Source organism: Dreissena polymorpha, chromosome 3, assembly GCF_020536995.1.
Source record: "Dreissena polymorpha isolate Duluth1 chromosome 3, UMN_Dpol_1.0, whole genome shotgun sequence".
Classification (NCBI taxonomy): domain Eukaryota; kingdom Metazoa; phylum Mollusca; class Bivalvia; order Myida; family Dreissenidae; genus Dreissena; species Dreissena polymorpha.
Window position 1 is genome coordinate 23,574,408 of NC_068357.1, and position 17,768 is coordinate 23,592,175.

Sequence of the window (17,768 nt, forward strand, 5' to 3'; positions counted from 1 at the left end):
CAAATTGTAATTCAATGCGCTAAAAACTTTCCCCTTGCTATATGAGCCTTGTTCTAGGAAAACTGGGCTTGATCCATATGCTTGAAGTGCGATTCCAGATTAGCCTGTGCAGTGTTTACAGGCTAATCAGAGATGACACTTTCAGCCTAAACTAGATTTTTCCTTAGAAGAGAAGAAAAATACCGTACAAGCGGGCTGCATAGGCTAATATGGGACGTCACTTTTGGTACATGTGTAAAACTATGTTTTACCAGAGCGAGGCTCAAAGATAATGCATCGTGCCAGACACTATTCCCCTCGCTAAATGCTCCTTTCCCCGTGCACTTAGACCAGATCCAGGGCCTGAAGCGTCACCTGGAGACCGGGCAGACAGACAAGATGAAGGCTGAGCGCCAGTGTCAGGAGGCCCAGACCAGGCTGGAGGTGCTGTCCAAGTACTTCAGGGAGAAGGAGGCCGAACTCACAAGGTATGAATGTCAAAGGAAACGAACAAGACTGGAATTATGTTGAAATTGGATAGAGAGGTACATGGGTTCTACAGGTATTTAAGATTGAAATGTCGTATATGCCCTCAGGGTCATTGTGTGAGTTCACTCACAACAGAATATTACCCTCACCTTCACTTTAGCATAAATAACTTTATTGTCCAATTCTGAAACTTAGAAAATGTATATATATGATAACTAGAGATGTTTGATAAAACTTCACACTTATCATCAGGGTCTCTATTTAAAGTCACGGACCATAACTGTGACCTGTATTTAAACAGAATTAGTGCTGTTTTTGTTGTTCAAAAATTCAGATTAAAGTTTTCAGGCCACATCTCGGTATCTATGTATTGCTGTATCTACCACAGATTTTCAATCGAGATTTCTCACTTCTTGAGTGTCATAATATAAGGCTATGGCAAATGCTGATGAATATCTATAGAAATATAAATGAATATTTCTTTGAGATGGTTACTTTAGGTAAGGTAAATCACAGAAAAAGAAAATTACACTATAAAACTATCTAGTAAAAGCAGGAAAGCATAAACATTTTAAGCACACTGCCTCTGGACTGCTCTTCTTTGTTTTGGTATCAGTGATGATATTTACAAAAATGTTCCAATATAGAATAGGTTTGTCAATAACAAAGTGTGGTGTATGTTTATAGGCAGCTGGGAGAGCAAGAGGTGCTGAAGAACCAGAACATGTCCAAACTGCAAAATACTAGCAGCATGACAGAGGAGCTGAGCAAGCAGAACGAGATATACAGGTTAGTTGTGTACATGTGCTGAACAAGCAGAACGAGATATACAGGTTAGTTGTGCACATATGCTGAACAAGCAAAACGAGATATACAGGTTAGTTGTGTACATATGCTTAACAAGCAGAACGAGATATACAGGTTAGTTGTGTACATATGCTGAACAAGCAGAACGAGATATACAGGTTAGTTGTGTACATTTGCTGAACAAGCAGAACGAGATATACAGGTTAGTTGTGTACATATGCTGAACAAGCAAAACGAGATATACAGGTTAGTTGTGTACATATGTATTCACTGGCACAGCTAGCTTATTTGGTTGAGAAATAGACGGGGATTGTGGGTTTTGATTCTCACCCGTTGTCTCTGAGAATTGGTTATGACATTTTTTTCTACAGCCTTTCCCCCCCTATCTCTTTTCAAGTAAGTAGGGCAGTTGTCAGTTATTGAAGTAAGTAAGGTCAGCAATTACTGGTAAAAGGTTATGGAGGCCTTATCTTGCCCAGGTAAACAGGAAAAATGTGAGTAAGTGAACCGCTAATGTGTTATGACTGAAATGATTAAAAAAATTGTGAAGAAAAGCAAACCTTTAAGAAAATTAACATTGTTGTGTGTTAACACCTATTTGTTTTAAGATAAATATCACATGACATTTTGTGAGTCCTTCACCTGTATTTAACGACTTTGGAAAAAGATTTATCTTCTTGTGGCACAACTCCCTCAGTCAACATGACATCACAGAGACTCTTTTGTTTGAAATGGAATCTTAAAACAAGACTTAACAAGTTATTTTTGCAACACGTTAATTTGTGGTATGTTCAGCTTAACATTAAAATGTCATGAATGTATAATTATATTGTGTCAAATCAGTTTTATATAATACATCTGCTACCACATTTTGGCCTTATGAACAAGAAATTTCTGTGATTAAGTATTTCTAAAACTGGGTGAATGAAAATGTCTTGTTGTAAAACTATTTGGGCTGTCCTCTGTGAAGAAGGGATTTAATGCATGTGCATAAAGTGTTGTCCCAGATTAGCCTGTGGAGTCGGGCGAATCAGGGACAACACTTCTTTCCGCTTTTGTGATATTTTTGTTTCAAGAAAGTCTCTTCTAAGCCAAAATCAAGTTTAGGGGGAAAGTGTCAACCCTGATAAGCCTGTGCGAATGCATGCATTAAACCCCCTTTTCACAGAGCGCGGCTCATTTATTGTTTGTATGCATTATTTCAGGCAACAGATTGAGGATCTGAAGTCAGAGATTAGCAAGGCAGAAAGGGACTTCCGGTCTCAGGTACACCTCAATGTAGCATGGTAGTGTTGGAATTGTAATTAAAAAAAACTTCTTGCAGTCTCAGAGTAGCCTCTTAACCTATAAGTTTGTGCACCTTAAACTTCAAACGCATTTATTTTTATGACAAATCAGTAAACACTACCTTAATGTGATATATGCTTTTAGAGTTATCCATTGTTTAACCAATAACGAGTGAATCAGTTAGCTTTTTAGATAAAATAACGGAGTTACGTACCTTTAAACATGTGTGTATATCGTAGTCTGCGTCACAGAAAATTACCCTATAAGATCGTGCACTGAGTTTGATGACGTCATAGCGAGGCCCTGGCATGTGTTTATAATAAATGATGTCTGTTTTTGTGAATATGTGTTTATTTCTAATAAAAATTTGTTGTTTTAGCTGACTTTCGTGATTAAACTGTATTAAACAGAAGGGTTTAAAAAACATCGGTAAACATAAAAAAGAAATATCAACTGTGTTAAATGTTATCAGAGGTCTAGATAAAGTGTATCGATTAACGGAAAATAGCGAAACAACGGCCAGTGGTCCGTAAATGCACTTAACTTTGATTATGTGCAACTGTTTCACATTGAATATCCAAGTAAAACAGTCGCACATAATAAAAACTAAAGTTTCTTGACGGACCATTGGGCGTTTGTTTGTTAAACTAACTCGAGTATGCATCGCTAGAAAAACATACGATTTAAATAAAATCCATAGCATCAGATAAAAAAATATCTAAGAAGAAAACGCTATCTAGTATTCTGATGTGGGCATAAAAAGCTGTCACCCCTTCTAATGACAGTTTTTTTTGTGACAAAATGCCAAATGCACACAGTGAGAACATTCGTGGCAATAGGCCCAGGTCACGATCTTAACGTATTGCCTGGTGTCATCATTTGGGGGGTAAAACTTTCCACAGACACAGCACACTTCTTCGTCATCGTCAATGCTCTCATAATCCGATCCGGATACATTTCCCATACCACTGGTCGATGGTTTGGGATTGAGTGGATCCATTATGACGATAGATGTGGATTTCCTCTTTTTCTCGATCGTCTTTCCCTTTCCTTTGGTAAGCATATTTTCATTATATTCTTCGTACTGGGATAATGCGTCAATAAACGAGGGATCTGTTATGTTTTTCCCCCCAGGTCTTGGTTTGGAAAGGTGTTGCCTTGCATTCTTCGGATTTTCAACTTTGGAGCACGTACATGCACAACCGCATGCTTTGCTGGGAGGGATCTCCACAGTTTCCATTTTCATTTTTAAATATGCTTCAACAGCATCTTTTCCCTTTTTCATTGCCTTGACCTTCTGAACGGGTGTGTTGTCTGTGAAGGATTCACAGGGAAACAATTTTTCCCGCTCCACCGCGTTTCCATCTAGAGGATATATTCCTGCTTTTTTAAAGGCGCCAGTTTTATTTGAGGGGCATATGGCACGAAGGTATGCTTTACACGCCAATGCTGTCATGTCATATTTGGTTACCGACTTTCCCATGTTTTCTCTCATGAAAGAGGCACATTCCCTATAATTATAGCCCTTGAATGGTCCAAATATCCCCACATCAAGCGGCTGAAGGAGATGAGACGTATGTGCCGGTAAAACAAACAGAATGATGTTATTCGCTACCGCCCAATCAATCATCTGCTTAGATGTGTTGCTTGCGTGGCCATCATATATTAGCAGTACCTTCTGCGTTGCGTTAGCGATGGACCGGACATTTGGGAGGAAGTGGTTTTGGATGTAATCGCTGAATATGGCTGTGACCATCCCGATTCTGACATTACAATCTTGGTCCCTGGCGAGCTGCCTTTGTAAAGGTCATCGTTCATCCGCTTTCCTTTATAAAAGAAGAACGGGGGCAGATGATTTCCGGCCACGTTTGCGCAACCTATCACAGTTGTGGTTGTGGAGCGGGGGGATGTCACCGACTGTGGTTTTTCATGTATGGGGGCAATTATGTTTGGAGGGCGGTGATCTGGCTGAATGCCGGTTTCGTCAAGATTGTATACGAATTGGGGCTTATCAGACTACTCGTTTTCTTCAATAACCTTTTTCAGATTTTGGAAGTATCGTTCGACCACAACATGGGATGCCGATTTCGCTCTGTTGGTTTCCAGCGCACTTGGTTTTACCGAGCTTAAATGCTCTTTCCATCGCTTTAGGAACCCAGTCAACCAGCAGTTGCTTAGCTGTTTTGCGTTAGATTTAATCCCTAATGTCTGGGCTAATTCTCCGCCAAGCTCCTTAAGTTTATTGTTGGTTATGGCATAGCCTAGCTGTGCCATTACCTCTACATGCTCAACAAGAGATTGCTCCTCTTCCAACGATAGCAATGTTGTCTCGTTTTTTAAGTTCGTGGGGTCAACACGCCCTTTCACTCTATCTCGCAGAGTCTGAATTGGGACTCCAAACATAAAGGCTGCCTTTCTCACAGATAGTTTTTCAGTTTTGACACTATATAATGCCTTATCTAGAAGCTCTGGGGTGTAAGTGCGGTACTTCGCGTAATGCTTGCTAGACTTTGGAATAGGCTGGACATTCAAAAGAGAGAACATGATATGTGTGAATTTTTTTCAAACGACATTAATTGATTTTTAATCGTATTGTAATGCAAAGTATTCAAAACATTGAACACACAAGAAATTCAAGACGGGCCTCCAAGGGAAACAACCCTCACAACATGTTTCGATCACAACAAACAGCGGCGTCCGTGTGGGGGAAAAATTTGCAGATTTTTAACATTTTTTATATTAATATTTCTATGGGAACGAGGTTAAAAATCGGACAATATATGTAATTATTCCAAGTTCATATCATATTTATTGTGTTATTACCTGTTTTTTCCTCATGATTTTCGTTTCTTCGGCTGCAAAAATTATTTTGTTACAAAGTTGAACAGTTTTCGAGCGCGTGCGTTCAAATGTCGCTTGGTAGTTTACGTCATAAAAAAGTACACGATCTTATAGGGTAGCACGAAGTTATAAGAAAGGAGGATTATGATTTTTAAATAAATATTCAACTTTGTTTAAAAAATGTGTTTATTGTCCCCTACCGGTTTCACTGGAGGGGACTTATGGTTTGCGCTCTGTGCGTCTGTCTGTCTGTCACACTTTTCTGGATTCTGAGATAACTTTAAAAGTTCTTCATATTTTTTTTCGTCAAAAATTCTGGTTGCTATGGCAACAAATAAAAAATAAAATAAAAATAATAAAATTCTGACAATGGTGGAGCCAGTAAGGGTCATTTATTGCTTGGCAATAGTCTTGTTGCATTTTTATCCAGGTTTTTCGAAGAAAAAAAACTGGTTATTAGATTGGCGAATGTCGGCGGGCGTGCTGGCTGGCGAGCGGAACAAGCTTGTCTGGGCCATAACTTTGTTGTTCATTGTCAGATTTTAAAATCATATGACACATTTGTTCACCATCATTAAACGGTGTGTGGCGCGAAAGAATTACGTCGATATCTCCAAGGTCAAGGTCACAATTTGAGTTTGAAGGTCAAAAATGGCCATAAATAAGCTTGTCTGGGCCATAACTTTGTTGTTCATTGTCATATTTTAAAATCATTCGGCACATTTGTTCACCATCATTAGACAGTGTGTCGCGTGAAAGAATTACGTCAATATCTCCATGTTCAAGATCACAATTTGAGTTTGAAGGTCAAAAATGGCCATAAATGAGCTTGTCCGGGCCATTACTTTGTGATTCATTGTAAGATTTTAAAATCATTTTGCACATTTGTTCACCATCATTAGACAGTGTGTCGCGCGAAAGAATCACGCCGATATGTCCAAGGTCAAGGTCACAATTTGAGTTTGAAGGTCAAAAATGGCCATAAATGAGCTTGTCTGGGCCATTACTATGTCATTCATTGTGACATTTTAAAACCATTTGGCACATTTGTTCACCATTATTGGCAGTGTGTCGCACGAAAGAATTACGTCAATATCATCAAGGTCGCCACAACTAAAAATAGATTGAATTAGAAACAACTATGTAACTATGAACAATCAGTAACAATGCACATTTAGATTTTGAGTTGGCTCTCTTTATCAGACTTTTTTTATGCCCCCCTTCGAAGAAGAAAGGGTATATTGTTTTGCACATGTCTGTCGGTCCGTGGGTCGGTCCGTCGGTTGGTCTGTCGGTCGGTCTGTCCACCAGATGGTTTCTGGATGATAACTCAAGAACGCTTAGGCCTAGGATCATGAAACTTCATAGGTTCATAGATCATGACTGGCAGATGACCTCTATTGATTTTCAGGTCACTAGGTCAAAGGTCAAGGTCATAGTGACTCGAAATAGTAAAATGGTTTCAGGAAAACTCAAGAATGCTTACGCCTAGGATCATGAAACTTCATAGTTATATTGATCATGACTGGCAGATGATCCGTATTGATTTTCAGGTCACTAGGTCAAAGGTCGAGGTCACAGTGACTCGAAATAGTAAAATGGTTTCCGGATGATAACTCAAGAATGCTTACACCTAGGATCATGAAACTTCATAGGTACATTGATCATGACTGGCAGATGACCCCTATTGATTTTCAGGTCACTAGGTCAAAGGTCAAGTTCACAGTGACTCGAAACAGTGAAATGGTTTCCTGATGATAACTCAATAATGCTTACGTCTAGGATCATGAAACGTCATAGGAGCTTTGAGCATGACTGGCAGATGACCCCTATTGATTTTCAGGTCACTAGGTCAAAGGTCAAGGTCACAGTGACTGGAAACAGTAAAATGGTTTCCGGATGATAACTCAAGAATGCTTACGCCTAGGATCATGAAACTTCATAGGTACATTGATCATGACTGGCAGATTACCCCTATTGATTTTCAGGTCACTAGGTCAAAGGTCAAGGTCACAGTGACTCGAAACAGTGAAATGGTTTCCGGATGATAACTCAATAATGCTTACGTCTAGGATCATGAAACGTCATAGGAACTTTGATCATGACTGGCAGATGACCCCTATTGATTTTCAGGTCACTAGGTCAAAGGTCAAGGTCACAGTGACTCGAAACAGTAAAATGGTTTCCGGATGATAACTCAAGAATGCTTACGCCTAGGATCATGAAACTTCAAAGGTACATTGATCATGACTGGCAGATGACCCCTATTGATTTTCAGGTCACTAAGTCAAAGGTCAAGGTCACAGTGACAAAAAACGTATTCACACAATGGATTCCACTACAACCATATGGGGGCATGCATGTTTTCCAAACAGCCCTTGTTTTCTGATTGAAATCAAGGTCAATTTTACACAAGGGGGTTAACAATACACATTTTGAATTGTCTCCCTTTATCAGACTTTTTTTCAGCTGAAAACCTGGTTTTGTGACAATTTTGTCCCTTGTTTCTTTTTTTCTACTTCGTACAATTGGGACTTATATCATGGTTGTGTGTATAATTAAGATGATTATAAGTTTAGTTTTTTAGCTCGACTATTATATATGAAATATATATAGTGGAGCTATCCTACTCACCCAGGCGTCTGCGTTTCCGTTAGCGTTAGCGTTCAAATGTTAAAGTTTTCATTCTATCCCAATTATTTTCATTGTCCCTTGACATATTGCTTTCATATTTTGCATACTTGTTTACCAACATGACCCCAACCTATAAACAAGAGCAGATAACTCTATCAAGCATTTTCTCATAATTATGGCCCCTTTTCCACTTAGAATATGCAGCAAATGTTAAAGTTTTCGTACTACCCCCATTTATTTTCGTTGTTCCTTGACATATTGCTTTCATAATTTGCATTCTTGTTTACCAACATCACCCCAACCTATAAACAAGAGCAGACAACTCTATCAAGCATTTTGTCATAATTATTGCCCCTTTTATACTTAGAATATGCATATTATTGATAAATCTATGTTAAAGTTTGCGTACTACCCCAAATATTTCCTATATCCTTTGACATATTGCTTTTATATGTTGCATACTTGTTTACCAACATGACCCCAACCTATAAACAAGAGCAGACCACTGTATCAAGCATTTTGACATAATTATGGCCCCTTGTACACTTAGATAATTGAAAATTTTGCTTAAATTGCATAAATTCTTTATTTATGATCACATTTTATTATTACTTTGACAAAACAACACTTACCTGAATACCACAATGGATTCCACCCAAGCAATACCCCAAGCTCCTACCCAGAATCCCTCCCCCCCCCCCCAATTTTTTTTTTCAACATCATCTAATAAATTACCACACCCCACATTATAACCCCTTCTCACCCCCCCACCCCCTACCACCCCCCCCCCCCCCCCCCCCGTCCCAAAATAATTTATTTGTTATTTTTGAAAGATCTTCTAATAAATGACCACACCCCACATTATACCCCCTCTCAACTCCCCCCACCCCCCACCCCAAAAAAAAATAATCGTCTTATAAATTATTGAATATGAACAATTTCCCCATGATGGCTTACGTTATACTGTCAAGCACTCGAATAGTTGAGCGCGCTGTCCTCTGACAGCTCTTGTTTATTTGGTTTTATATTGGCAATATAGTGTTTGTAATCAAGCAGTACAAATCCATGATTTCAATTTTCAGATTGCAGCGAATGAAAAGAAAGCTCATGAAAACTGGGTAAGTTTAAATCATTGTCATCATTGTGGTTATTCAAAAGTTAATCATAAGTATACATTATTGTCAAGATCATCAGTGTCATCAACAAATATATGGTAATCTATGTCATTATCATCACTTTTATCTCTGCCACCACATCATCATTATTATAGTCACCTACCACTACCATCACTACTTCCATATAGAGTTATTAATAAGCACTATATTTCAGTAAACCTCAGACTCAAAAATCAACGACTACACAAATTTTTCCTGGAATATCCTTTCCTTAAAGTAAATCATAGCTGATGTCTAGTGCTTTTATTAGTCCCCTACTGGTTTCACCAGAGGGGACTTATGGTTTGCGCTCCGTCTGTCAGTCAGTCAGTCAGTCTGTCAATCAGTCTGTCTGTCACACTTTTCTGGATCCTGCGATAACTTTTAAAGTTCTTAATATTTTTTCATGAAACTTGAAACATGGATAGATGGCAATATGGACATTATGCACATCATTTCATTTTTTTCCTACGTGAAAAATTCTGGTTGCTATGGCAACAAATATATATATTAAAAAATCTGAAAATGGTGAAATTTCTGACAATGGTGGAGCCGGTAGGGGACTTATATTGCTTGACAATAATCTTGTAGCTCTGATGTACAATTAATTTTGATCATTTAAGTACGTAAAAGAAAAACTTTTTGTAAACATTGCGGTACCTCTTTTAATGGCATAAGACGCACACACACCCTGGGCTTAGCAATCTCCTGGGGGAAGATCTGATAACATAGACTGAAAATATCAGTTGTGTATGTCGGAACTGAAAGTATTGGATGTCAGATACCTAAATTTTCAAATATCTTCGAGGAATCTATTTTCTATGTTTAAGTTGGCGACGCGGGCAGCAGAACGAGAACTAAAGGAATCCAAACACGAGTGTGGAATGTTGAGGCATAAGTAAGTATCTTCCTTTTCTGAATTAATACTGTCTGGTACATTGTCATCCCAGGTCAGATTGTGCATTCTAAACATGCTGTCCAGTCTGGTACATTGTCATCCCAGGTCAGATTGTGCATTCTAAACATGCTGTCCAGTCTGGTACATTGTCATCCCAGGTCAGATTGTGCATTCTAAACATGCTGTCCAGTCTGGTACATTGTCATCCCAGGTCAGATTGTGCATTCTAAACATGCTGTCCAGTCTGGTACATTGTGATCTGAGGTCAGATTGTGCATTCTAAACATGCTGTCTAGTCTGGTACATTGTGATCTGAGGTCAGATTGTGCATTCTAAACATGCTGTCCAGTCTGGTACATTGTCATCTGAGGTCAGATTGTGCATTCTAAACATGCTGTCCAGTCTGGTACATTGTCATCCCAGGTCAGATTGTGCATTCTAAACATGCTGTCCAGTCTGGTACATTGTCATCCCAGGTCAGATTGTGCATTCTAAACATGCTGTCCAGTCTGGTACATTGTCATCCCAGGTCAGATTGTGCATTCTAAACATGCTGTCCAGTCTGGTACATTGTCATCTGAGGTCAGATTGTGCATTCTAAACATGCTGTCCAGTCTGGTACATTGTCATCCCAGGTCAGATTGTGCATTCTAAACATGCTGTCCAGTCTGGTACATTGTCATCCCAGGTCAGATTGTGCATTCTAAACATGCTGTCCAGTCTGGTACATTGTGATCTGAGGTCAGATTGTGCATTCTAAACATGCTGTCCAGTCTGGTACATTGTCATCCCAGGTCAGATTGTGCATTCTAAACATGCTGTCCAGTCTGGTACATTGTGATCTCAGGTCAGATTGTGCATTCTAAACATGCTGTCCAGTCTGGTACATTGTCATCTGAGGTCAGATTGTGCATTCTAAACATGCTGTCCAGTCTGGTACATTGTCATCCCAGGTCAGATTGTGCATTCTAAACATGCTGTCCAGTCTGGTACATTGTGATCTGAGGTCAGATTGTGCATTCTAAACATGCTGTCCAGTCTGGTACATTGTCATCCCAGGTCAGATTGTGCATTCTAAACATGCTGTCCAGTCTGGTACATTGTGATCTCAGGTCAGATTGTGCATTCTAAACATGCTGTCCAGTCTGGTTCATTGTCATCCCAGGTCAGATTGTGCATTCTAAACATGCTGTCCAGTCTGGTACATTGTGATCTCAGGTCAGATTGTGCATTCTAAACATGCTGTCCAGTCTGGTACATTGTGATCTCAGGTCAGATTGTGCATTCTAAACATGCTGTCCAGTCTGGTACATTGTGATCTCAGGTCAGATTGTGCATTCTAAACATGCTGTCCAGTCTGGTACATTGTGATCTCAGGTCAGATTGTGCATTCAAAACATGCTGTCCAGTCTGGTACATTGTCATCTCAGGTAGGATTGTGCATTCTAAACATGCTGTCCAGTCTGGTACATTGTCATCTCAGGTCAGATTGTGCATTCTAAACATGCTGTCCAGTCTGGTACATTGTGATCTGAGGTCAGATTGTGCATTCTAAACATGCTGTCCAGTCTGGTACATTGTGATCTGAGGTCAGATTGTGCATTCTAAACATGCTGTCCAGTCTGGTGCATTGTCATCTCAGGTCAGATTGTGCATTCTAAACATGCTGTCCAGTCTGGTGCATTGTCATCTCAGGTCAGATTGTGCATTCTAAACATGCTGTCCAGTCTGGTACATTGTGATCTGAGGTCAGATTGTGCATTCTAAACATGCTGTCCAGTCTGGTACATTGTCATCCCAGGTCAGATTGTGCATTCTAAACATGCTGTCCAGTCTGGTACATTGTGATCTCAGGTCAGATTGTGCATTCTAAACATGCTGTCCAGTCTGGTACATTGTCATCCCAGGTCAGATTGTGCATTCTAAACATGCTGTCCAGTCTGGTACATTGTCATCCCAGGTCAGATTGTGCATTCTAAACATGCTGTCCAGTCTGGTACATTGTCATCCCAGGTCAGATTGTGCATTCTAAACATGCTGTCCAGTCTGGTACATTGTCATCCCAGGTCAGATTGTGCATTCTAAACATGCTGTCCAGTCTGGTACATTGTGATCTCAGGTCAGATTGTGCATTCTAAACATGCTGTCCAGTCTGGTACATTGTCATCCCAGGTCAGATTGTGCATTCTAAACATGCTGTCCCGTCTGGTACATTGTCATCCCAGGTCAGATTGTGCATTCTAAACATGCTGTCCAGTCTGGTACATTGTGATCTGAGGTCAGATTGTGCATTCTAAACATGCTGTCCAGTCTGGTACATTGTCATCCCAGGTCAGATTGTGCATTCTAAACATGCTGTCCAGTCTGGTACATTGTCATCCCAGGTCAGATTGTGCATTCAAAACATGCTGTCCAGTCTGGTTCATTGTCATCTCAGGTCAGATTGTGCATTCTAAACATGCTGTCCAGTCTGGTACATTGTCATCTCAGGTAGGATTGTGCATTCTAAACATGCTGTCCAGTCTGGTACATTGTCATCTCAGGTAGGATTGTGCATTCTAAACATGCTGTCCAGTCTGGTACATTGTCATCTGAGGTCAGATTGTGCATTCTAAACATGCTGTCCAGTCTGGTACATTGTCATCTGAGGTCAAATTGTGCATTCTAAACATGCTGTCCAGTCTGGTACATTGTCATCTCAGGTAGGATTGTGCATTCTAAACATGCTGTCCAGTCTGGTACATTGTCATCCCAGGTCAGATTGTGCATTCTAAACATGCTGTCCAGTCTGGTACATTGTCATCTCAGGTAGGATTGTGCATTCTAAACATGCTGTCCAGTCTGGTACATTGTCATCTCAGGTAGGATTGTGCATTCTAAACATGCTGTCCAGTCTGGTACATTGTCATCTCAGGTAGGATTGTGCATTCTAAACATGCTGTCCAGTCTGGTACATTGTCATCTGAGGTCAGATTGTGCATTCTAAACATGCTGTCCAGTCTGGTACATTGTCATCTGAGGCCAAATTGTGCATTCTAAACATGCTGTCCAGTCTGGTACATTGTCATCTCAGGTAGGATTGTGCATTCTAAACATGCTGTCCAGTCTGGTACATTGTCATCCCAGGTCAGATTGTGCATTCTAAACATGCTGTCCAGTCTGGTACATTGTCATCCCAGGTCAGATTGTGCATTCTAAACATGCTGTCCAGTCTGGTACATTGTCATCCCAGGTCAGATTGTGCATTCTAAACATGCTGTCCAGTCTGGTACATTGTCATCCCAGGTCAGATTGTGCATTCTAAACATGCTGTCCAGTCTGGTACATTGTCATCCCAGGTCAGATTGTGCATTCTAAACATGCTGTCCAGTCTGGTACATTGTCATCTGAGGTCAAATTGTGCATTCTAAACATGCTGTCCAGTCTGGTACATTGTCATCTGAGGTCAAATTGTGCATTCTAAACATGCTGTCCAGTCTGGTACATTGTCATCTGAGGTCAGATTGTGCATTCTAAACATGCTGTCCAGTCTGGTACATTGTCATCTGAGGTCAAATTGTGCATTCTAAACATGCTGTCCAGTCTGGTACATTGTCATCTGAGGTCAAATTGTGCATTCTAAACATGCTGTCCAGTCTGGTACATTGTCATCTGAGGTCAGATTGTGCATTCTAAACATGCTGTCCAGTCTGGAACGCCTCTTGGCTGTTATTGTTTTCTTGGTTTCAAGGAAGTATTTCTAACTATTAATACCGGTAAATTGTAGGCAGATATTACTGCCCCCATTAACCTGTTCAGATGGCCGTTGATCCAGGCATCTCCATTAGCCTTATTATCCCAAAAACGTGGGGATATTGTATTGATGTGCGTCTGTCCATCTGTCAGTCCGTCCGTCCTGGCCACCTGCTCCTCCTACACTATTAGCAATAGAACCTTGAAACTTACAAACGTGGTAGCTATGAGCATATGTGCGACGGTGACAGTGACGGAATTTTGATCTGACCCCTGGGTCAAAAGTTATGGGGGTTGGAGCGGGCCGGGTCAGAGATTTTCACTCATTTTTTTATCTTATTTTACATGAACTTCTTCATTTCTGCACCGATTTACTTCAAATTGATACTGAGCCTCTCTTATGACACTAAGGTCAATCTCAACTATGCATGGCCACATTACCAACCCTGGGGTGCCCCGCCCACATAGGCCACGCCCACCCAAAATTGCCTTTTACTATAATTTCTTCATTTCTACACAATTCACTTCAAATTGATACTGAACCTCTTTTATGACAATACGGTCAATCTCAACTATGCATGGCCCCATTACCAACCCTGCGGCGCCCCGCCCACATAGGCCACGCCCACCCAAAATTGCCTTTTACTATAATTTCTTCATTTCTACACAATTCACTTCAAATTGATACTGAACCTCTTTTATGACAATACGGTCAATCTCAACTATGCATGGCGCCATTACCAACCCTGCGGCGCCCCGCCCACATAGGCCATGCCCACCCAAAATTGCCTTTTACTATAATTTCTTCATTTCTACACCGATTTACTTCAAATTGATACTGAACGACTCTTATGACAATACAGTCAATCTCAACAATGTAAGGCCCCATTGCCAATCCTGGGGCGCCCCGCCCATAAAAGGCCACACCTACCCAAAATTGTCTTTTACTATAATTTCTTCATTTCTACACTGATTAACTTCTAATTGATACTGAACTTCTCTTATGACAATACGGTCAATCTCAAAACTATTTATGGCCCCATTACCAACCCTGAGGTGCCCCGCTCATAATAAGCCACACCCACATAGGCCACGCCCACCCAAAACTGCCTTTTACTATAATTTCTTCATTTCTACACCGATTCACTTCAAATTGATACTGAACCTCCCTTATGACAATACAGTTAATCTCATCTATGCATGGCCCCATTACCAACCCTGGGGCCCCCCACCAACATAGGCCACGCCCACCCAAAATTGCCTTTTTCTATAATATCTTCATTTCTACACCAATTCACTTCAAATTGATACTGAACCTCTTTTATGACAATACAGTCAATCTCAACTATGCATGGCGCCATTACCAACCCTGGGGCGCCCGCCCACATAGGCCACGCCCACGCAAAATTTCCCTTTACTATAATTTCTTCATTTCTACACCGATTTACTTCAAATTGATACTGAACATCTCTTATGACAATAAGGTCAATCTCAACTATGTATGGCCCCTTTACCAACCCTTGGGCGCCCCACCCATAATAGGCCCCACCAACCCAAAATTGTCTTTTACTATAATTTCTTCATTTCTACACCGATTCACTTCTAATAGATACTGAACTTCTCTTATGACAATACAGTCAATCTCAACTATGCATGGACCCATTACCAACCATGGGGCGCCCCTGGGTCAAACATGCGTTGTGGGGATACGCGTCGGCCTCTGCCGCGCCATTTCTAGTTGGACTACTATGGCTGAACAATGCGTCCTCATTAGCCTGTGCAGATTACCTTAGCTGATCCAGATGTCCCATTAGCCTGTAGCTGACTGCCTTTGCTGATTGAGGAGTCTCCATAAGCCTGTGCATACTTTCAAAAAAAAGCCTGTGCATTTTGATTGAGGCATCCCTATTGCCTGTGCAAACTGCTTTGTTTGATCCCTGTGTACCTATTGGCCTGCACTGACTGCCTTTTTTATACAAGCATCCCCATTAGCCTGTTTGAACTGCCCAAGTTAATCCAGGTGCCCACTTAACCTCTTCAAGCTGCCTGGGTTGATCATGGTATCCCCATTAGACTGTGCATTCTGCCTCGGTTGAATGAAAGTTTTCTCGCATTGTAAATTCGGACCCAGGAGGACACTTACGGCACGTCAGTTTTCCCATAACATGCCTCATATATTTACCTTCAGATTGACAGAGCTGGAGAGGAAGTTACTGCAGGCCCCACCTCCTGGCCTCATTCGACCAATCACTCACCGGGGAATGCCCCCGCCTGGTAGGGGCAATCGTATTGGATTGAGATCCGTAAAGATTCAAGATCAATCAAACATATTAAAGAAAACATATGCAAATAAATGTTGAACTTGTTGTACAAATTTGGAGCTTGAACATTGCTTTTGGTAATGTTGCACCAAAAATGTTTTACGTTAATACGTTCTGTTATTTTCCTCAAGACTTTTCATGCCAAGCATAATTATTCATTTACTATAGTTATGTAGCCCTGAAAAAAAACTGTTTTACACAATGCAGCAGACATACTGCTCATTGGCAAAGTTTATATTGTAAAAACATCAGCTTAAAAAATGTACCCAATATTTTGCAGTTGTATTTGAAGCACAAAACTACTACATATGTTGAAATTGAAACTAAAATCTTATTGGTATGATGGGCAAACAAGTTCAGCAAGTAAAGCCTTGGACACAAATCTGAAAATGGCATGTTTGATTTCCAAACCAGCCAAAAAACTAGTGTGGGTCATTGGTCATGAAATCCTGTCAACGGCCATTGTCCCACTACCTCTGATTCAATGAGTCGCGTTCTGAGAAAACTGGGCATAATGCATGTGCGTAAAGTGTCATTCCAGATTAGCCTGTGCAGTCGGCATAGGCTAATCAGGGACGACACTTTCCAGCTAAATTGGATTTTTGCTAAGAAGAGACTTCATTTTAACAAAAAATGTCATAAAAGCGGAAAGTGTCGTCCCTGATAAGCCTGTGTGGACACACAGGCTAATCTGGGACAACACTTTACGCACATGCATTATGCCCAGTTTTCTCAGAACATGACTCCAATTATTGCAGTTGTATGTAACTGTAGGAAGTATTTGCACTAAGTACTGGTAAACCAGCTGACCAAGGAAAAGTGTGAGTTGGTAATTGAACATCATGATGTGAGGGAAAAATACTGAAAGACAATAGTAAGAAATCCAAAAAAAAAAATCTTGTGTATTTCTGTTTTGTCCAGGTTTGTTGAATGGCCCCCCTCCCCCACCCCCAGAGAGACCAGGATCCAGAGGGTCAGTTCATGGACATGTAACCCCACGCCTTAGGTTTGCTTGCCAATGTACTCGTACTAATACGCGCTAACATGTCCTGTGTGAATTGAGAGGTTTTAATAAACATGAGTGAAAAGCAGTTGTTACTACATGCATGAATATATACATTTAAAATTTGTTAAAGAATTTTCAAATTGAAAAAAAAAAATATAAATTTACTTATATCGATGGATATTCATACCCCTACAAACGAAGTTTAGGGGGTATATAGGAGTGAGCTTGTCGGTCGGTCGATCTGTCGGTCGGTCTGTCGGTCCGTATTAAGTGTCCGCTCTCTAATTCAAGATGATTTTTAATTCGATCTTCACCAAACTTGGTCAGATGTTGTATCTAGATGATGTCTAGGTCAAGTTCGAATATGGGTCATGCCGGGTCAAAAACTAGGTCACGGGGTCACTTAGTGCGTTTTAAACACTGAGCATGGTGTCCACTCTCTAATTCAAGTAGTTTTCATCTGAGCTTCACCAAACTTGGTCAAAAGTTGTATCTAGATGATCTTAAGGCAAAGTTCTAACATGGACCATGCCAGATCAAAAACTAGGTCACAGGGTCACTTAGTACGTTTTACACATTCAGCATAGTGTCCGCTCTCTAATTCAAGTAGTTTTCATCCG

At 40.5% G+C, this 17,768-nt stretch overlaps 1 protein-coding gene across 3 annotated transcripts in view; it reads left to right on the plus strand.

Annotated features, from left to right (window-relative positions):
• LOC127873293 (transport and Golgi organization protein 1 homolog) overlaps window positions 1–17,768 on the plus strand; it is an 88,197-nt gene that overhangs the window by 58,557 nt on the left and 11,872 nt on the right. For all 3 annotated transcript variants that reach the window (XM_052417079.1, XM_052417080.1, XM_052417081.1), the window contains 7 exons: window positions 329–467; window positions 1,156–1,257; window positions 2,481–2,541; window positions 9,120–9,155; window positions 10,022–10,089; window positions 16,010–16,095; window positions 17,064–17,148. In XM_052417079.1, coding sequence (XP_052273039.1) covers window positions 329–467; window positions 1,156–1,257; window positions 2,481–2,541; window positions 9,120–9,155; window positions 10,022–10,089; window positions 16,010–16,095; window positions 17,064–17,148 — 577 coding nt within the window. The remainder of the gene's footprint in view (window positions 1–328; window positions 468–1,155; window positions 1,258–2,480; window positions 2,542–9,119; window positions 9,156–10,021; window positions 10,090–16,009; window positions 16,096–17,063; window positions 17,149–17,768) is intronic.